Raw genomic sequence first — 23,047 nt, forward strand, 5'->3', positions numbered from 1 at the left:
CTTCTTCAGCCCTTTGTCTAGCACCTATGAGGACCGTTTTCGGCCACTTTGAGAAACGCTGCTCTAGTAGGTTGTGTGGTTTTTGCCGCCCACATATACATATCTCGTTGAAAGAATACTCTGTCGCAGTGACATTACTGTGACTGATCGATTTTATATTGGCAAAAAAAGTTCCTTGTCTCTTTACTGTTTTAATTTATTTTTATATGCCTTCCTGTCAGTGGGAGCGATGAAACATCGAAGTGTCTACGATCGTGCATTATACTTTTGGCCTCGGCAAAAGGATTCCAATAATTGAAATGACTTGGAACGAAATTACTTTCTTATAACTTTAAACTCTTATTATTCTGTTCAATAAACCATAATGAATTATGTTGACGCGGATATAGATACAATAATAATTATTCAGTATTGTTGGCCTACTACCTAGCAATAGGTAGTGATTAAATCTCAGTACGACATGTTTTAAGTCCATAGTCTACAAGTAGTCACATCTCAAGATGAGGAGTATTTAACCTATGGTAACATTGACTAAGTATGCTTAGGAAAAGTTTTAGTAAAGTTCAAAGTTAAACCGAGTTACTTCTAATTGTCATACAACTTCAGAAAGTCACAAACCTCCAGTGAGGCGAAATTCAGCCAACTTGCCTAATATTTACTGTATAATAAATGCATTTAATAAGTCAGCCCCTAAAATACGCCGACATGCTACAATTTGTTGGCATGACACAGTAGCGCATCGTCACCCGCAGAGCTGCGCGGTGTCATTACCATATTCCGAGGGATGCCAATTTGCCGCCAAAATTATATATTTTACACCTAACGCCAACAAAGATTATGCTAACGTACTATCAATCAAAAAATTCAACCGGTTGCACTCCGGGAGTACCGGCAGAAGTAAAAACTTTCGAAACCTAACCTTAATAATAAAATATAATAAATATAAAATGAAACTGACGCCCATTGACATATTTTTTCTATGCTAACACCGGATGACATCTTGACTTTTGCAGTTTTGCAGTTTTTACGAATTTTCGATCAGCCCACGTGTTCTGACGAGAGTTTAACATTTTTTACCCATCACAAAAGTGCATAACGCAGCTAAAGAAGTTTTCAATTCAAAAAGTATTAAAAAACTTTGACAACAGAAAAAGACTTGTTCAGACTGGCCCTGCAATGTCATACTCATAGATATGTCGATGACAGTATCATTACCACATGAAAGCAATATGGCCAATTACGAGCGACATGTTTCATTATTTTTACCACTTTTTTGATATATTAATATCAATACTCAAGTACAAGATATTTTAAAATTATAATTAATAATTATGATACGTATCTAAAATTATCCAAACTATCCGTCTTGAAAATAACTATTTTAATTTGACATTAATTATTTAAATGAGACATAAGACAAATAATAAATATTATTGCACCACAGTAGCAAACAACCGTGTTGAAACGGTACGGTTTGGTGGAATGATAACATCGAGCTACAGATAATCAAAAGTGATCGCCCTAAGCATTCCGCACCCGTCCCTGGCCAAGTGCAAGGATAGATCTGGCAACCCTGATGGCATCTTACGATATTGTCATTACCATATTGTATCGGGAATTTTGCGTGCGCGCTACCGCACCGCGGTACAGAACGGCTTCGCGTGTTCTGCTTACCAGAGTTATGCGATGATAATACTTTCATTACTGTCAATATTGCGCTCGAGACGACCACTCAATGTCTGCATATATCCAACTAACGTTTTTTTTTGTAATAGCAAACGAGTCTCGATTATGGCCCCGATGGCTGACTAGACACCTGACGTGCAACGTCAAGCATTCATCCCGATAATTAGCAAAACGCTTGTATCCGCAGACAGAAGGATATCATAATACATATTACGAGAAACCACATGCTCTTGTAATAAATAAATGCATACACAATGGATCAATGAGAAAAACGCATTAAGAAGTAGATGGCCACATAAAAGATCGCAATCAAAATGATCATTACTCACTTCAATCTTAAACGCTCACGAGATCGAAACCTTAAACAGCTTGTCTACAAATTTATTTTTAATCTGTACTTAGTTGGAAAGAGTGCGTCATCACCCACTGCCATGTACAGGAAAATTATAGTTATTTTTTACTACATAGTATGAAAATAGCATCATGTAAATTATACTTTATTATTCCAAATTAAAAAAGCTCACGCGACATGAAATTGATAGTTTGAATAGAGAACCTAATACCAAACTTGAAATTGAAAATCTGCAAATTTAATAGTTATGCGAATTGTATATTATTTTACAATTATATATATCGATACCTTAATTCGCAAATCAGCCAACTCCACTTTTTGTCAAAATATTTTTTTTATTATGATAGTAAATGGCGTTGAACGAAATCAAAATAAATAATAAAACATTTTGACAAAAAGTGAAGTTGGCTGATTTGCGAATTAAGGTATCGATATGTCAATTTCAGATATTATACGATGCCCTTAAACAAGATCATTAATAAAGCATGGTAAATTATTATCACTAAACTATATAAGAAAGTAAATAACTATTTTATAACTAGTTATATGATTTTTATATGATATTTATATTTCATAACTTGTTCATACTAACTATACTATGAACAAGTTTTATTTTACCATAAACTACAAAGTAAAACAGTGACATATCGTATTCTGTTCCCTTACCATGAGTTTTTACGTTTTGACAAATATGTCTGTTTTGGTATTTGTTTACGTATTTGCCCATACAAATTCCAATCAGCGCCTCTAGCGGATTGTATCAGAACTATAGTGTCAGTAACGTAACATTAAATGTCTACATTGACAAAATGGCGCTTTATGTTTTGTCTCTTTTTTTTGTGAACATGTGAGGCAGACAAAAAGACTTGAGCACTTTGTTATTGTTACGTTTACTCAGTCTACTGATGCAAACGGAACAGAATGATGGATTGAGTAAACGTAACGTAAAATTGTGGGATGTTTTGAAAACTCATGGTAAGGGTACTGGTATTACGTGGTAATTATGGTAAAAATAGTACCTGGAATGTATTTAATATTTAATCGTATGTGTAAATTTTATTTTAATTATACTTTCATATATAAAAGCCTAAGTTACCGGTAATGAAATGAATGTCATTACCTCTTCAACATAGTGCCGTAAAACCAAGATTGAACTGATAGAGCACAAATTGATTTCCAATACTACCAATTACGTTTTACTACTACATATAGGTAGATCACTTTTATTTTACAATATTACATACTTAACCAAGGTATCAATTACAATGTACGTAACACGAATACCTCCTATAAAAATCACATAATATAGCTTTCTAATAGGATAAGTAAAATACTAGTAGGTATGTACTTGCATGTGTGTGGATACTGTAATAAAATGTTAAATATGTTTTGTGTATGTGTTTTTCATAGATTAGTAAAAATTACTCGCTCCTAACGAGAAAATATAACCTTTTGTCAATTGTCACTGTCATCGATTTTCGTGTGTGAAAAATATTAAAAAAATGTAGTTTTTAAATTATTTACGAATAAAACGATATTTCTTCGCACTTTTACTTCGATTTCATGTCTTAACTGCGCATGTCGGCATTGTTCCGCGTAAATTACACCATAACAGCCATGAAACGGCTGACAGAATTGTCAGCCGTTTAAGTCATTTAATGACTTCCTTCAATTACAAGGCGGTGAGATATATATACTTATCGATGGTGTTTTTACGTTTCAACTATACTAATGTATGTCTCTCTATACAGAATTTGCAATGAGATTCTAACTTTGTGCCACTCAAATGACTTCCTATAGAATATTAGGATAAGGCATTGAATTCGCAGGTTTTTGTACGTAGGTATTAAAAAATGCGAGCAAATCCAGGTGTACAAAGTAGTGTAAAATAAAAGGTAGAGGTCGTGGGCGCAGGTAATTATAACGTACCCCGAACCAGGGCCATGCATTGTAAGCAATCGACAATTTGTTTTTTCTTTTTACTCTACAATGAATTAAGCTGGAATAATCTCGTGAACATATTTTATCTGTGGGTAATGTAATATGTAGACGCGAGATCATATCAATAATAATCGGCGTAGGTACTCTTATTTTTCCTTCAATACGCCGACTGATTTTAATATAAATGGCCAATTATTTAAGTCGTCTTATCTAAAATTCGACAAGTTTTGACTGTAAACTATGCAATCCTTGAAGGGTTTATTTTTATAGATATAACAATATAATGAGACTGACTACAGCGGTACTACAGCAAACATGTAGGTAGTAAATAAGTCATCGTCATTACTGTCCCACTGCTCGGCATGGGTCTTCTCTCAGAATGAAACCATAGTCCACCGCGCTGGCCAAGTGCGAATTGGTAGACTTCACATATGTACCTTTGAAAACTTTTCTTTTAGATTTCTCAGGTTTACAAGTTTCCTCATGATGTTTTCCTTCACCGTTTAAGAAAGTGATAATTAATTTCTAATATGCACATAACTTGCACAGAGGTGCGTGCCTAGAATTTGAACCGTAGACCCCTCGATCAAGAGGCCTAGTTTCTTAACCACTAGTTTTTTAAAACCACTCAGTGTTTTTTAAAATAATAATAATAAAATAAGTACCTACTCAATTATATAATGTATTTGTCCTGTTTTAGCAGCAGTGTGTAACGACTATATATAACTTATAACTCCTAACCATAGACAATTAAAAATGGAAGATATTTATGGATTGCAATAACTGTTTAACATAAGCATCATAATTTTACCAGTAAGGTCGTTGCCTCTGCAAGTTGTTGATTTTTAAAATTTAGTTGACAATGGTGTTATTAAAAAATGCCCAAGTGCCAATCGAACTTACACACTGAGAGTTCCGTACAACCAGATGTTTGTTAGTTTTTTTTTAGTATTTTTGTCATAGCAGCCATAAAAATGAATGCATTGTAAAAAATTGACTGTCTTCCTATTACAGTTCAATTGATAAAGCGAATAACGTTGAAAAATAGCGATTTCTTGTTTGGCGACCCCCTATTTATCAGGAAAGTTTTTTTTCAATATTTGTTGTTATAGCGGCTACCATTACAAATACTTTGTTAAAATTTCAAGTGTCTGTCTATTACGGTTCCAGAGATCAAGCCCTGTGACGGACGGTCAGCCGGACATACGGCACATGCTTAGTAATAGGGTTCCGTTTTTGCCCTTTGGGTACGGAACCCTAAAAAGTAACGATTGTTGTCCATTCGTTGGGATACAATAACTGGGCGCAGTTCAAGGTGTGGTGGTATTGTTGTCTCGGTCATGGTGAACGATGGTATCGGACCACCAGTGTCATTTGCAAAATGTTCGTGACATGACATTGGAATCGATTCTTCGAAAATTTCACGTAATATAGTAATATCATATATGAAGAAAGTATTTCTACATGTGCAAAATACATTATAATCCAAAGTACTTACTTCAGTAGATCTAAAGGAACTCGTAAATAGGCTAATTTTTAGGTAATTTCCGATTGATATTGCAGTTAGAATTTAATGGATACCCACATTCAGTAACAAGCGGACAAGATTGCAGTATTATATTGACACTAGCAATATACCCGCGCTATAGTATCTACATACAATTTTATAGCCTTTACAAATTCTATAATCCCCTATAATCAAAGATACGTCTACTTAAAAAAATCGCCGAAAATATTTTTTCAGTTCTTTTTTTTATTCAGCCTTTCTTATTTCCATAATGTAGTAAAACTTGTAACTATCCAGTAGCACTACCATGAGTTTACAAAAGTATTACTCGCTAGCGACTGCGTAAAATAAATGTATGAAAAATTGTACAGCGCCTCTGGTGGTTACTCGTAGAACTATAATCCGTAGTGGCGTAACTCGATACGTAAAAATTAAAAAACCTATCGAAATCAAATCGCTAGCGAATGTCATTATGATCTATTGCCATACAAATTCGGTCCCATGAGTCATTAATTTGACAGACGTTGCCAAGAAATACCGTAACGATAGTAGCTATATATATTCGCTAGGAAATGACAATAGTTTTCTATTTACAATTTCTATAGTGGCGTTTCTATGCCAACTCATGGTAGTGCTACAGATCTTTTTTTCTTATTTTAGGATCACCATTTTATTGTTGGCGTGGACGACTTAAGAAATTTATTGGCAACTCGTTTATCTCGTAATTTAAGGCTCGGATAAGTTGTCTTTTCATACAAGTTTAATGTGAGTTACAGGGCCTTAACCTAGTAGGAAATTAAAGGTGGTAGAACCCATTGTGGTTCGACTCCGGCGGCATCAACTACATACCTATTTCTGCCTCATAACAGCAGTGTTAAGCGCTGCTGTGTTCTGGTTTGGAGGGTGTGGTAAAGGAGACATACTTCTCCGAGGCGTTCCAGCTTAGTCCTCAGGGGTAGCGGCACATCTGTGGTCGACCTAATTAGGAATATCTAATCCTAGCTGGGATTGATTAAAGATGTCCATAGGCGGCAGTGGCCACTGACCATCAGGAGGACGTGCAGTCTACTATTCCTATATTATATAAAAAAAACCTAGGAAGCGAGGTCCTAAGCATTATACAAGCATACTCGTAAACGTATCGTAAGATATCTCTTATTCATATCGTAAATGTAAAAATAGTTCGCTTTACTCATATGCCGAGCACGTTTGCATAATTCTGAAAGAACTGCTTATCTTAATATGTGCTATATTAATCTTGAGTTAACAAGTTATATCTAATTTTAATAAAGACAAGTTTTTTGCATCTTTTTTGACAAAGGCACATACCAGGTTACTGTCAGTGACACATTTTGACTCTTATAGAGTAGGATTCTAGAGTAAATTATGTTGTTAAATAAGAAAAACTTTGAAAGACTTTTTACAAGTGTACAAATTACCTGAATCTCTTCAAGTCGTGTTGTACACGTAATTACTAATAGACCACCAATTACACAAATCAATAGCCATGCAAAATGCATTAAGCGAGTACATTCAAGCATAATGTGTGTAAACGAGGTGTAAACGTAACGTGGGAATCGAATGAAACTCATAAATAACAATCAACAAAAAGAAAACACGAAGTAAATGAACCGTAAATCGCTCAAAATTAACGTGAATCCAATAAAAATGTAGGGATGGCTGTCCGATGCGGATTATTCGGGAAATCGGTATTTTAACGCACTTGGGATTGAGTTCAATAAACATAGCTATTGCCTAAAATCATTGTTTTTAACGAACTTCCATAAACTGGGACATTCTAAGTACATATATTCGCCTCTATAGGTAACAATTAAATAAGACGAAAACGAGAAAACGTATTCTTTATTGCTAAAAACTATTTTTAAAATTTATTATTATATTTTTTGTGAGTTTGATTCGTAACAATATAATGTTCAAATTTGGAAAATACCGCCATCCCTGATAAAACAATCGTTGTACATAATATACGTCGCATTACTATTCTTCCATTAATTAATCTGTCGTAATGGATGCATTCGCGTGTGTTCAGTTTTTGCTCCATCTTGTACATAACTTAACAGTGGGCGATATTAAAAGAGAAAACAAAATCGCAGTAGGTTCGTATCACGAAGTAAACAGGCCAATTGAATTTACATAATGAGTATGAAATAAATATCATAAATAAGGCTTTAGTTGCACATTCATGTTAATTTTACAAATAAGAACGCTTAAAAGCCAGTGCTCAGATTGCTAAAAAGTTTAAAAAGTAAACCGTCAACACTACGCGCCAATGGAGAAGTAATGTTTAAGTTTTAAATTTGGAACGTTTGTTTTTTTCAAGCCGGCAAAAAGTTGCGAGCGATAATGCCAGTTTTTTTCTAAATCGATCCTGAAACGCAATGGTTTGTCTGCATTCGGTCTCATAAATCCGCTGAGTTACATCATTAACAATCGCGTGACTCTGAACCATAAGAGAACGTGTCCCCGGGTGTTTACGACTATTTAAGCTCTGCTAGACCAATTTATTGAAGAGCACTCACGTATAGATTAAGTAATTCGATGCTGGCTGCGATAATACTAGCGAACCTCGTCGCTCGTCAAATGATATGCCTAGGCTAATGTCACACCTCATAGAAAATTAGAGGGGACGCAACAGTAAACTTATATTAACGCATTTCCCACATAATTTTGCTTTAAGTCTTATTAAGCAAACGAAACAGTAAGCTATATTTTTCGCTAATACCTGTCTGGTCTTAGGTCCTTTCACAATCGCAAGCAAACCTTTTTCAATGGAATTTAAAGATTTTATTACTCAATGTTATAAAGGGAGAAGAGCTTGCTCCATCAACCGATGTCTGTCCGTTTGAAACCGCAGTCCGCCAAACGTAAAATTACGCGCCATTACATTTACGACTGGCCTTCCATAATTAGACTGCTAAATTTCATCCTTTCGGCGGCGAACGAATAAAATTTGTATGTAATTAACCCGACTATCATTGGAGATTAAATCTTGGAAGTTTATAATGACCAACCACATAATTCCGTATTAAGCGAAATATCTAATCCTGTTTTTTAATTATCTGTGTTAAAACAAGCTAAACACAAGGTATAAAGTGACGGGCAACAAAAAAGCCGATTTGCACACTGCCTACGCACGCGATCAAGCGGTAACCATGGCAACGGAATCCAAGATGGCCGCTATATCTCATCAGGTTATTGAAGATGCCCGTTTGGTACCGCTACCGCGAGTAAGGTGTTGTTGTATATTGAGATATGAGTAAATATTGTTTAATACTTATTATTTTCCAAATAATACACAAAGTTTATTCATAACGTAAGAAGAAGGGTTTTGTTTGGCGTCGTATTTAATAATATAAAATGTAGCAGGCTGAATCAAGAACACATTTTTTCAAAGTTATCCAAATTATCACAAGGAAAATTAAATTTGATATTCTTTCTATGTAAATTTTCTTGTACGATATAAAAAACAAGTGTTTATCTGTTTAATTATAATTAATCCGCTTGTTTGGTCAAAGTCACTAAACATTTAGGGAATTCATAAAAAAGTCACTAGGTACTTTTTATTCCTTACTTATGGGTAAGGTCTAGGAGCCCTAGCGTACCTATATGAACAGACACAGACCACGTCCTCGTAAAAGCGAATACATAATCGGTAATACAGGTTGGCTAACGTACGCAATAATCCTATTTCCGTCTTGGTGTTTAAATAAATTCAACTAAGCAATTCCAAATTATAGATTTGCACTGAATACAACAAAAACTCAAAGGCCGGCCGCTGTAGACGGGACAAACACTGTTTTACACACAAATGTTGATCTTAGCAGGAAATCCAACTCTACCTTATACAGCTAAAACTCTACGTGTAGAGACATTTCCATTGATGTGAAATAAAAGTGGAAAACTTTCTCTTTACTTTTATTTTAAGGTAGAGGTGCGTATTACCATTTTCGTAAACTTATTTTCAAATAGAAATAAATGTTTGTTTTTGTTTGTTAAAAAAGTATATTATTTATTACTTGTTTATTATTTGACTTAAATAAATATATAAAATAGTTGACTATATTATGCCGTAAGTAAACTATACGTGAATAAAACTAATAATCTACAATTCAAAAGCAACCACCACACGCATATCTAGAAAATAACATTATTTCGCGTCCGCTATTCGTAAAGTAAAACCATCCTTTCAGAGTATAACTGAAAATATGATTTCATACTAGCTGACCCGGCAAACGTTGTATTGCCATATAAATAAAAACATGTAAGGGCGAAAAACCCTTATCACTTAGGGGTATGAAAAATAGATAGTAGCCGGTTCTCAGACCTACTGAATATACATATAAAATTTGGTGAAAATCGGTAAAGCCGTTTCGGAGGAATACGGTAACTAACACTGTGACACGAGAATATAATATATAAGATAATAATTAGACCAAAAAACTATTTGAAGTCACGATCATAACAAAAAAAAATGTCAGTAGAAATTATACAAACACAAAATCACCCGATATTTTATTTACTTAACACATGTCAGCCTTGAGACAACGAATAAACCTACATGCTTTAAATATTACAAAAACGAACGTAGGACAAATAAAAGTTAAAGAGGCTGAAACAGCGCATTATTTTCGAAACAATAAAGCTCATTGCTACAGTTAATTCGACATATCGCTGCGAGTACTCACATTAATTTCGCAATCCGTCGCGGATATCATTGGGAAATAAACGCATGTGGTGCAAAGGCCGCGGATAGTTTCTAGTATTTACACTTGTCCGGGCCTATACGCACGGTATCGGTCCGGTTTTGAAATTTTTCAATTTTTTTTTTGTGTGTACCAAAATGTATTCTAAAGTATCAGTATTAGTAAATACGTTCTACATTCTTGCAATAGAATAAATTTCATTTCATTTCATTTAATTGGTTTGATGGTCAGGTATTTGAAATTAGGAATTTAGATTTATGTTCAGTGTTATATACTGATATTGTTTGTGAATAGTTAATAGACCTATCTACCCAGAAAATACGATAGGCATCAAAATCCTATGGTAGGACTTCAAGTACAGATATCATCAATTTAAGAACCTCAATATAAATGTGGTAAAACACATACAAATTAAAAACCTAGCGATGAAACGACTCTACGTGAATGTAAAGTTACATATCATTAGAGGCATGCGAATAAATTTGAAATTGAGACTAATTCTAATTCGACTAGGTCTTTCTCATCAAAGCTTGAAATGTTAGAGATTACAAACTTACATAATATTGTTACAGATTACATAGTTACGGATCGTTATAAAACTGTTACCGCTGAAGGAGAACGCCGAGATCACGCGAATTATAATTACTAGTCAACGAGAAAGTGACGATAACTTTGTAAAAATCAGCTAATTTCTTCGAAGTTAGTGTTATAATAGAACTAGAATATATTATAGCAGTTATATTGAAGTTAAATCACATTCATGTCAGAATAGACGCCTCTGACAGTGAAAGGTACGGATAGCGCAGTTAATCGGTTGGACACGCTGTTCGTCATTCACACAATACTCTTAACAATGTTTCTAGTACGGATTACTGCAAGTTTGCGGATATAGAATTTAATTTAGTTACCTGTCAGAGGTAATCTTGGAATAGTTTACGCCCCTTGTAATAATCCTCTATTACAAAGCTACATTCGTTCGAAATTGATAAAATATGTGTATTGAACTTTTTGTTACTTGCTTACGTGATGCAGGTACGGGAAAAAGTAGACTAAGTTTTATGTTTATGGCGTATAACATAGCCGATAAAACTGAAACGCAGTATACCATCAATTATTGTTATGTGCCTATATTTCGATACCTTAATTCGCAAATAATTTTTATTTATTTTGATATCGTTCAACGCCATTTACTATCAAAATAAATAAAAAGACCATTTTGACAAAAAGTGGAGTTGGCTGATTTGCGAATTAAGGTATCGATTTTTGAATTCCTGAAAAAGACGTGGCAAGTTCTGGTCCTGGGGACACAGGACGCTAGGACACGTGTCGGTGCGGACACACGCGGACACGTGCGGGGGCGCTCGCCGCTCGCCGCGGGCGCATCGTCACTCGCCCTGCGAGCGCACTGTTTAATTTTCAATTTAGATCGCAATTTGCGATGCGCGCACCGCACGCCCAAACTCGCATCACTCCACTCGATAGATTTATACCCGGCACTTATGACTATGTGCCTCATATCAGTGGAATATATTAAAAGGAATTAACTCGCGTAAGTTATGACCCTCCGCCGGATTCGACCGATAAGGTTTAATGAAAATTGCGACGTTTTTTAGCAAATTCGCGAGCGGGCGGGGATGGAGATAAGAGGAATTGATCTGTCAAGAGTGACTAATTGTCCGGCCGCTTGATGTAGCTTGTTTTATATTAATTGAACACGGCCGAACAATATGTTTATTGGGCGATTCCTTCGATAATGTTTCTGTTGGCGTCACCTCTTATCGCGGGCGCGATGTGAGCGCAGACAAATTGCGCGCGGCCCGTATGCGCTTCAGTATATAAAATTCAGACAATTTATTGACCCTTTTATTGGGTTTGTTATTTTATCCGTGTGAAACACCTAGGCTTCGGATTTCCAACTTATATCGATAAACGAAAATGTTACTTAACTGTTATCCGGTTTCATTTGCTATACCTATACTTAAAGTTTAAACGACTTATTCTCTAAAGGTCTTTTCTATCCCGCAACATGCAAATTTTAGATTGTTTTTCAAGCAGGTGTTATCATAAACTCGATCAATTAACACTATACCTCAATAACTAGAGAATCATTACAAAAACATCGGATTGCTTAAAAATATAGCCAATGACACTCCCACAATTTAGACGAATTTAAACGACACCTCATATGGTAATCATTAACCCCCTTGTACTACAGGGCGTGCCAAAGGATAACAAATATATACGCACGGTAAACGTTACCATCCGCAATCCTGTAAAAAAAATTGGGGCCACCTTATTGCTCTTAGTAAGCTTGCTCTTGCTATACTGGTACACCTATTACTTTAACAGCGGCGCCGTATACCGAGTATAGCAGTTATAATTTCATTATAAAACTTAATCCAGCGGTTAATTAAATCAGCTCTAAGTGTGCGCTTGTAAGCACTAACTTGCGTATCAACAGCGCACAATGCGCATGAGCCTAGCATAATTAGTCGACATTTGAATGCATAGGACCACTTGTTATAACGACCTAAATCCTTCGCCAGCCCACTCCTCATTCCCACGGAGCAAATAAATAATATCAGATGATACATGGTTGCTTTCAATTTGATTTTAGGGTCCCGTACACAAATGGTGACAACGGAACCCTTTTCCTAAGGTTCCGCTGTCCTTCCATCTATCACAGGACGGTATTGTTGAACCATAACAGACAGACACTTGAAATTTTTACTAAGCGTAAGACCGCTACAAAAATACTAATACAAAAAGGGGATCCACATAAAATTTAGGTATTTTCGTATTGTTTGAATTACCTGTTGAAGTGTAATAGGATGACTTGAAATTTACGTAAAATATATATTACTATATCTCACGTAACATTACAAATAACAAGTTACAAATTAAAAGGGTCTTTACACAAAAACATTTTTGTTCCTCTTTTTATCCAATATTAAAAATTAAAATATGATACGATACGGAACCCTTCTTAGCACCAGATTCGCACTTATCCATTTTTTTGCAAGAATTTAACTGTTCTTGACTTCAGACATAAGAGTAATTAAATCAAACAACAAATTAACAACAGTCACGCTACATGAAAACTTTCACCAACGAAACTGATTCTGATTTATTACAACTGTTAGACCAAATTGATATTTTTAATTACCTAACAGCACCGCTGGTTCAAATTATTGGCCAAGTGCAAGTCGGACGAACATGGAGGGTTCCGTACCGCCCAATTTTGATACATTTTTTTTATTTTACGTATTTGCTATCAATCAGCTACAGAAGTAAATACATGAAATTTTGAACTGCCTACCTATAACGGTTTAATAGTTAAAGCGAAAAATGCCGAAAAGTAGCGGCTTTTTGTATGGCGACCCATTTACATTCAAGTATTTTTTTTTTTTTTTAGTATTTGATGTTAAAGCAGCCACTATTATACAAACTCTGTAAAAAAAATCAAGTGACAGACGGACAGACAGCGGAAGCTTATTATTAGGGTTCCGTTTTTACCCCTTGGGAATGGAACCCTAAAAACGTGTATTATTTTTATTTAATGAAATATGCTACCAAGGTGTGAGACAGTTAGAATTTTAATCGTTCTTGATTCGCGGCTATCATGCGGTTTGGTTCAACGAACATTATTGACCTCATATGCTTGCAAGGAATTTGGCATTGGATTAAGTTACTACTACATATAATCTAAGTATTTACTTGAAGAAGTCTACTTGCATTATGAATTACCAACCGCAGCACGATATATTTTAAGTATTTTTAACTTGAGTGGTAGACGTGCTTTGTGAGACCATACAAAAGTTCTACTTCCATTTTAGGAAAGAGCTACACTCTTAGAATTCTAAGAGCTAATAGACCCGCCATCCATTCATAAGCTTTCTGGAAATAAGAGTCTTAATCGACGCAGATATCTCGTACGCCTCCTGATTTTTAAATTTTCGAGATTATATAGGTACACCTAATCGTAAATAACGTATAATCTAGATTTGATGGAGAAACAGTTCCAAAAACATAATTACATTTGAAAAAGACAAAAATAATCAAAAAGACTCACCTTTAAAATACAGCTGCCGACCGCTTCGTTCTCGGACACCGTCACGTTGTAGAAGGACTGGTCGAAGATCGGCTCGTTATCATTCACATCCAACACTGTCACCAACAACGTGGCCGTCGACGACAGTGGCGGGTTACCGCGATCACTTGCCACCACTGTCAGCCGTGGCATCGGATTCGTTTCACAATCTACACGGGAACGCGTCGTCACTAACCCGGAACGCTCGTCAATCGAGAACCAATCGGACTGCGGTGTCGGTAGCAACGAATACCGTATTTCCGAATTCTCCCCCTCGTCTGCGTCACTGGCTGACACTTGGATTACTGGCGTACCCGGAGCCGCCGCTTCGGGGACGCTCGTCTTATAAACGATTTCCAAGAAAACCGGAGGATTATCATTCACATCGGTGACTTTAAGACTGATTATACGCGACGCGTGCAAAGGAGGCGATCCTTTGTCAGTAGCAACTACGTTAAGAGTGTAAGAGGAACGTGATTCTCTATCTAAGGGTAACGCAACTACCACTAAGTAAATTATATTATCGTGCGTCCGTAAATCGAAGTGGCCGTCACCACCACTCAATGTTACATTCACGTTAGAGTATTCAGTTTTGGAGTCGGGGTCGTGCACTGAAATCCTAGCTACAAACTCATCTAATTGTGCCGATTCCGATATTTTCGGTGTCGCGTCGTCGCTTAGGAAAATAACGTCAATCGTAGGCTGATTGTCATTAACGTCTGTTACGCGAATGGACACAAACGCCGTGGTCTCCAAGGGCTGAGCGCCTTTATCTCTCGCAACGACGACCAGTTCATGCAGTTCTTTGGTCTCAAAATCTAACGCTTTATTCACAGTAATCTCGCCCGTTTCGGGATCTATTTTGAACATATTGTCTTTATCGCTCTGTCTTCTATTTATCGAGTATTCAATTAATCCATTTTCACCTGCGTCTGAATCCGTCGCCGACACTTTCAAAACAGTTGTTCCAACTGTTGCATTTTCCGGTATCATAGCGGAATAGGCGCTTTCCGCAAACACAGGGGGATTATCATTTACATCTAATATGGTAATATTTACAGTCATGGTACCTCGTAGAGGTGGAGTGCCTCCATCTAACGCTTCTATGACCAATTCGTAATGGTCTGTGGTTTCTCTATCTAGGAACCCGTTAATCTGGAGATCTAAATACAACACTCCATCCCTTTCCCTATGCGAGGACAACCTAAACGCATTGTCAGTGTTTCCCGAAATTATATTATACCTCTGAGTATTAAACGCGCCCAAGTCCTGGTCTTTGGCCGGATTGAGTTTCCTTTTAACGTCTCTGGGGGTGTTCTCGGAGAACTCTACGTTCATGACCGGGGCGGGGAAGGTGGGCGCGTTGTCGTTCTCGTCGGAGACTTTGACGACGACGCGGATGTTGTCTCCGCTGGCGGGTATGGCGACTAGAGCGTAGTGGTCTCTGTTTTCCCTGTCGAGGGGGACGCGGGTGCGTATTTCCCCGGTGTGGGGGTCTATTTTGAGGTCGTCGTTGACGGCGCTTCCGGGGACGGGGACGATGGTGTAGGGGGGCGCGGCGTCGGGCAGCTCGTCGCCGAGGTGGCCGACGAGGGCGCCGGCGTGGGCGTTCTCGCGGACGCTGAACTCGCGCACGTGCTCGGCCGCCGCCGCAGCGACCAGCAGGAAGACCAGTGCGCGCCACATCGCGCGTCTCGCCATCTCACCGTTCACACATCGTCACTCACACCTGCAATGAGAAATTGTATAATTAATTAAATTTCTAATACTTGTGTCATTCATACCACGGACCACGGAATAAAGAAAGGAACGAAATGCTTAAGCTATTAATGGCCTGTGGACTTTCTCAACAAGAGAACTTTATGTAGATCTACACAAAGTCCTTTTGTACTCGGTGTCGGTGTAACACCTATGTGGTTCACCGACCATAAACTACGAATACACAAACGGTCTTCAATTCAAGGAATTACTTAAATTCTTAGTTAGTTCCTATTTCTCATATTTTCTCTTTATACAACCTAGAAGTGTTAAAAACATCATTAAAAACAAAAGTACTTCCTGCGAGATATTTCAAAGCTATCTTTAATGGGCGGCAATAAAACTATATAAAACTCGATATATGATATAACGATAACTAAACGGCCATCAAATGTTCGACGTTTTTAACTTTAGGGCTCCTACACACTAGCGTCTTTTCAGCGTAGGCGTTCGATTGACGTACGCCTATCGTGCCCAAACACCGTACGTGCACTTAATCGTAAAAAGAAGAATTTAATTAATATTAATTTCATAGAAACGCCAATAATAATACTCTATGCGTCTGTAACCATTTTGTTAATAATATTATCAAACCGATGACTGCAGAACTACGCCTATGCCTATGAACTATGCCTACGCCGCGACAACACGATGTATGTGATGCATTGTCGTGGCATCGTTGCGCGTGCGTCCTTCGAAGAACAAAGAAAAAACGCTAGTGTGGACGAGCCCTAAATTTTCTCGAACCGAATTTTGTGGACGCACTAAAATCACCAAATTAGACTCGGCGATACTGGCAATTGCGGGCTTCATTAACGCTCATTATGCCATGGATATGTCATAATATCAGATGTACGGGTTTCGGCGGGGAAAGTCTACCATTTACTGCATTTACTTTCTCTTTATGCACTTGTCTTATAACTAGAAAATAAAGGTAAGCGAAACTGAACCATAATTATGGCAATATTTAACATGCAATAACACATAAAAGAGTTTAATTTTATCTACATACTAGTACTGATTAAGTGCTGTTTTTCGATCAAAAACAATATCGTATTTTATTGCATATAAATAGATAAAAAGATCAAAGTTAATTAATCTAATATATAGTTATTTTATAAACAAATGATTAAGTACACTTCGAATCCAAGGGCTTTTCATCACTCTTAAATAAAAACTATATATCGCACCTCCTCCATTTTCCGGTGGTCGATAATAATTTTATCACCTGTAACCGACCATTTACTCGCTTGTCATACAACAGGTGCCTAATGCAACACTACTGTACTACTAAAATGTTAAAAAAGTTGATATGATACATTAAAAAACTAACATTGTTCTAACAATGTGTTCTATTGTTATATGGCAGAGTAATTCTCACTTAATTATCCTATTATTATTTCAATGTAAAAATACAAGAAAAATTTCACTTTATACATAATTTGGATAAAGTTATCTCGAATATACTTTCGTCATGTGAATGTATTACTTAGTGTAACTTTTTCTGTGTTTACAATGATGAAATCTTCTCTCAAAATTGTGATGATAATGCAATAAGTGCATAGCGCAAAAAGCATTGTAATATAACCCTCCCGAGTAAATAGATTGAAGGTGATAGAACCCTTTGAGGTTCGACACACGAGGCAACAACACCGCCCCACCTATTTTGCTGTGTTCCACTTTGAAATGTAGGTACTTATTCAAAGCGTTCCAACTTAGTCCTCAAGGGTAGCAACGCCGACCGACCGTGGCCCGTGGTTATCTGTACCCTTACCATGAGTTTTCAAAACATCCCACAATTTTATGTTACGTTTACTTAATACATTATTATGTTCCGTTTGCTTCAGTAGACTGAGTAAACGTAACAATAAGTAATTACTCAAGTATTTTTGTCTGCCTCACATGTTCGCAACAAAGAGAGACAAAACATAAAGCGCCATGTTGTCAATTTATACGTTTAATGTTACGTTTCTGACACTATATAGATTGGAATTTGTATCGGCAAATACGTAAACAAATACTAAAACAGGCATATTTGTCAAAACGTAAAAACTCATGGTAAGAGTACTGTACATCACAAGTCAAGTCACTATATACAAACATTTTATATAACTAAGCTATTATATTTAATGAACCTATTATAAATTTATAATTACTTTTAAGAACTCAGTTACGTATTGCTTAAATATGAATTGCTTAAATAATCAAAGATTAATGTCTTTTAAGATGTTCGTTTGATATTAGGCATTATGTAAGATAATTGCTTCTTATCTATTATTTAAAATTGTTTAAATAAGTTTTGTACTTACATAAGTGTTTATGATATGTTACGTGATTACATATAAGATATGTGTCTTATAAAGTAATGTATTACGTATTATTTAACAAATGTAGTTGTAACATATATTTGAAGGAATATATGAAGATGAAGATGAGGAAGATGGTAGAATACCCTGGTTAACTCCGGAGGCACCAACGCCACACGTATTTTCTTTCTTATTAGAGAACTAGCTGACCCGGCAAACTTTGTACCGCCTCAAAATCTATTTATCAAATATATTTCATATAAAATATAGGCTATGTTACTCGTAGATAATGTAGCTTTTGAATGGTGAAAGATTTTTTAAAATCGGTCCAGTAGTTTTTGAGCCTATTCATTACAACCAAACAAACAAACAAAGTTTTCCTCTTTAACTATAATATTAGTGTAGATTATGAAACTGCCAAGTTTTTGTTTGAAGGGTGTGCTAAGAGAGAGACACTCATATGGGGCGGTCCAACTTAGTCATCAAGGGTAGCAACGTATCTGCGGTCAACCTTAGATAGGACTCAAATCCTATCCGTAGCTGATTACAGACGACCATGGGTGATACTTGCAACTTACCATCAGATGGATTGCATACTCACTACTTATTATTATAATAAAATAAAAAAACTGCGCTTACATAAGTATTTATGATGAATTACGTACGAAATATATATTAGCTATTTATCTGATAACATTCATACGTTGTAGGTAACCATCAATCTCTTTCATTAAATACTGACTGGCAGTTAATCTTAGTTGATTGTAAGATAAATAATAACTTTCTATATTTATAATTCTTATTACCATAGATTTCCAAATGCCGTGAAGGCCACAAACAAATAAAGACTATTAGACCACAAGTTATAATCGAAACAGAAATTAAAAAAATATTAAGTAGGTACATTCTGCCTGAAAATAAGATAATTAGAATAATTTTATATTTTAACGAATTGGTTGGAACGCCTCGTGAAGTGTGTCTTTTTATCACAACTTTATTATCAACGATACCGTCTTGAAATTGACAAAAATTAACTATAGTAAGTTATTACTACTGGACCTTCAAGATTTATATAACTCCACTTAATAAACATACCTAGATACTAAAAATTATGGTTAGTTAATCGTAAATAAAAAAATGTAAAGGCAATAAATTTACTTCAATATTTTGTAAAAATAGATATACCTAATATTAAGTCACACAATATATGGTTAATATACAATGGCTCGTACATAAATCAAAGATTCCGTTTTTTTTCTATTTCATTATTATAGCAACGGTTAGGACATAAATTATTATTTTTAACTGCCCATAATACAATAAATAATAAAACACGATACAATCGATTAAAGTATTTTATTAAATTTTTATTAGAATTTAACTTTGTTTCTGTACGCTTGTGATGTATACATAAATCTTTATTAATGAAATAAAAAAATCATCTGTACCTTATTTAAAAAATTGTTACTTGTCTGGCATTTCTCAATGATGCCAAAACATAATTTTCATTTTAGTTTAATTTTCTTCATCTGCCTGATATCAAGCAGAAATTTCATATAGCAATATACGGGTACATATACATTTACGCTCATGTTTGCATTTTGCAGAAACTAATCAGATATGGCATGACTGTGGACACAAGTAACACTTTATACGTCCTCTATTTTCGTAGCAACATTGTATGTCAGAAAGGAAGAATTCACACAGTTCTAACTAAACTGGGGGAATGCCGTTGATTGGCCGCAATAACTCATGCCGGTGTCATCGTTAGATGACCGGTTTCGCCTCGTTCCGTGGATTAGCGTTAGGGATTGGAACGAGTGAAAATCGATTAATTAGTAATCGATTTTTTTCCTAAATTATATCGATTTTCCAAAGTTACTTCAAAATTAGCCGATGAAACAAACGGTCGTCAGTAATCCCAGAATAATAAATAAATAATTTATAAAGAATAGTTAATAAATAAGAAGTATAGAATATTAAAAAAAAAAATAAAGAAATAATTAATATTTATTGTTATTTAATATTTATTGGATTATCCATCAATATAAATAATTTGACGGCTAACAAAAAGTTTAACGGCTAACATTACGAAATTTGCTTTCAATAGGTTCATATACATATAAGGATTTGTTAAAAATAATCGATGATTAAACATAGATTATTACTCTCTTAGAAACTTAATCATAAAAATCGATTATTACAGAAAAATAAACACACAAATTATTATCACTTATACAAATAATTATTTTTTCACATCCCTAGTAAGCGTTAGGCCAAGAATACATTGGATGTTTGAATACCACGAATACTATCGAATACATCCAAATACTTTGGCGAGTGGCGAGGAATTCTAAGCTAACCGCCTTGACGGTAAGAAGGCCTGGGTTTAGGTATCTTGTTTTAGTTAATGTTCGCTACCAATTTTTAATTAAGAGATACTTCAGATACTTAGATACATTTCAGAATGAGCTTTCATATGAGATGGTCATATAATATGCTACTGTTATTACTAATAATTCATAATTAGTAATTAATATGCATTCATGTACGAAAAAAACATAATGACGCAAACAATCTTTTTCTTTCTAATTTTATTTTTCAATCGATATTTAACCGATAGTAATAGCTGACGGCTTTGCAAAATCTCAAAAATCCAAAACGTTATTTTAAAATTTTATTTTGCACCAAATTTAAGTAAAAAATAATGGAAATATTTATTTTTCAAATTAATATGATTAGTTTTCTATGTCTGACGTTACATTTAAATAATGAATTCTTTTCAAGAAATACACTGTTACTTGCAAAATAATTTGATGTCAAACTATTGTTATTCTAAAATAACTTCTTATAGTGTATTGTTGCCGGTGGCATGATTTTATCAAACGTAAAATATATCTTTATAAATATGTATATTAGGAATTACATATTCAACGATGTGTCGTCCATTGATATAATTTATCACAATGAAGATATATAACGTGCCTAATATGTAGAAAAAATGTATGTAAATATAAGTCTTATAGTTATGTAAATTTTAAAGAAACAGTTTAATTTAAAAAGCCCCTTGCACTAGCGAAGCATAAATCTAAAATCACATCTTCCACTTTATTTATATAAAGGTTGTTGTGGAAATCATTTATTTATCTTATTATCGATACTATTCTGTTATATTATTATTCTAATAAAAAAGGATTTCTTTATGTCAACGTTGATAAGTTCTTTCAAAGTTATGTATTTGGCCTATCTATAACACGTTATAGTTCAAAAGAATTTTCGGAAGTAATAAGAAAATTTAATATTTGTTTGTATAACTTTATATAAATAACCGAGTACCCGGTTTAATTTCGAACTACAATTTTTTAAAGTGCAAAACCAGTATTTTAATATCTTTTTATACGTCGCTTATTTCAACTTATCATAAAAATGGTTTAAATATTCATGTACGGGAAGCTTATAGTTAATAACAACAGTTTATTAATTATTTTAACTATTACGTTTATCAACTATATTTTATATTATTTATAATTAATAATTAAAAGTAAAGTAAATCGAGTTGATGGTTGAATCGATTTAGTTTTAAAAACGCATTAAATTTCTTGGAAATTATTCTTAAGTAAATTAAGATCAGGTATTTGTTTACGAAAGATCTTATTGTTACCTTTCTAAGAGGAGTTGTTATTAACGCGCTTTTTAAGTCGTCTTAATACCCATCCACTTTATTCTAGATTATAGAAGGATATACAATTAGAGTTGAGACTTAAGAATTTGGAATCCCATATGAGATTAGCGACATAGGCACTGCTATCCTGAGGACTAAGTTGGAATGCCTCGTATAAATGTGTCTTCATTATGTTCTTTAAACTAGAATACAACACTTTATATGTTTTAAATCAAAAATGGGTGGGGCGTTGGTACCGCGACAGTGGAACTAAAGGCTCTACAAGTTTACCTTTCATACGCATACACTTAAAGTTGTTTAATTATAATAATAATAGCAGTCGCAGTTCGAATGTTTAATGTGTATATTAATCATAAATTGAATTAGATATTCATACATGATAATAAACTGGGCAATAAATCCAACTTGATATTTATTCGTTTCATTAATTAATTATTAAGACCTAATCTCGTCTAGTCCTCTAGTGTCGTCTAGTAATTATGTAAATATAAATAGTTCCTTGTTTATTTATAAGTCTGATTAAGTACCTACTTAATATTGTACTTTAAAAAGGTTAAAAATTATACAAAACACATGAAAAACATATCATATTCCAAAAATATACTTAAAATATATTTTTGTAAATGTATCCCCCAGGGGGTTGAATAGTTAATTATAGCTTGTTATAAATGATTACTTTCATTTTTTGTACGCATTACAATTGCTTTAAAATAAATGTATAAGTAATGAATTAAAACACTATTATTTTTTTATTTCACGTAAAAAAGCAGTAACTTATTCGTATGTATTTGGTAGAATATAATATATAAAATAGCATCAACTGTTATGCAAAATATTCTACAAAGTAAATACATACATTACTTATACAAAATTAATCAATTAGATATGTAATAATAATAATTCAATAACAGTAGGTACTGCACAATAAATTTCACATTTGTTCCAAAATAAAAAAATCTTGATTAGTACCAATAAGCATAAATTCGTGCTTTTAAATTTAT

At 34.6% G+C, this 23,047-nt stretch overlaps 1 protein-coding gene across 1 annotated transcript in view; it reads right to left on the reverse strand.

Annotated features, from left to right (window-relative positions):
- The window catches only part of ds (dachsous cadherin-related 1), a 363,453-nt gene that overhangs the window by 334,755 nt on the left and 5,651 nt on the right, over positions 1 to 23,047 (reverse strand). The window contains exon 2 of the mRNA XM_073082577.1: positions 14,283 to 16,029. Within this exon, the coding sequence (XP_072938678.1) occupies positions 14,283 to 16,001 (1,719 nt within the window). The 5' untranslated portion in view covers positions 16,002 to 16,029. The remainder of the gene's footprint in view (positions 1 to 14,282; positions 16,030 to 23,047) is intronic.

Source organism: Epargyreus clarus, unplaced genomic scaffold (genome assembly GCF_041222505.1).
Source record: "Epargyreus clarus isolate Ecla_fem2 unplaced genomic scaffold, WU_Ecla_fem_2.2 ptg000018l, whole genome shotgun sequence".
Taxonomy (NCBI): domain Eukaryota; kingdom Metazoa; phylum Arthropoda; class Insecta; order Lepidoptera; family Hesperiidae; genus Epargyreus; species Epargyreus clarus.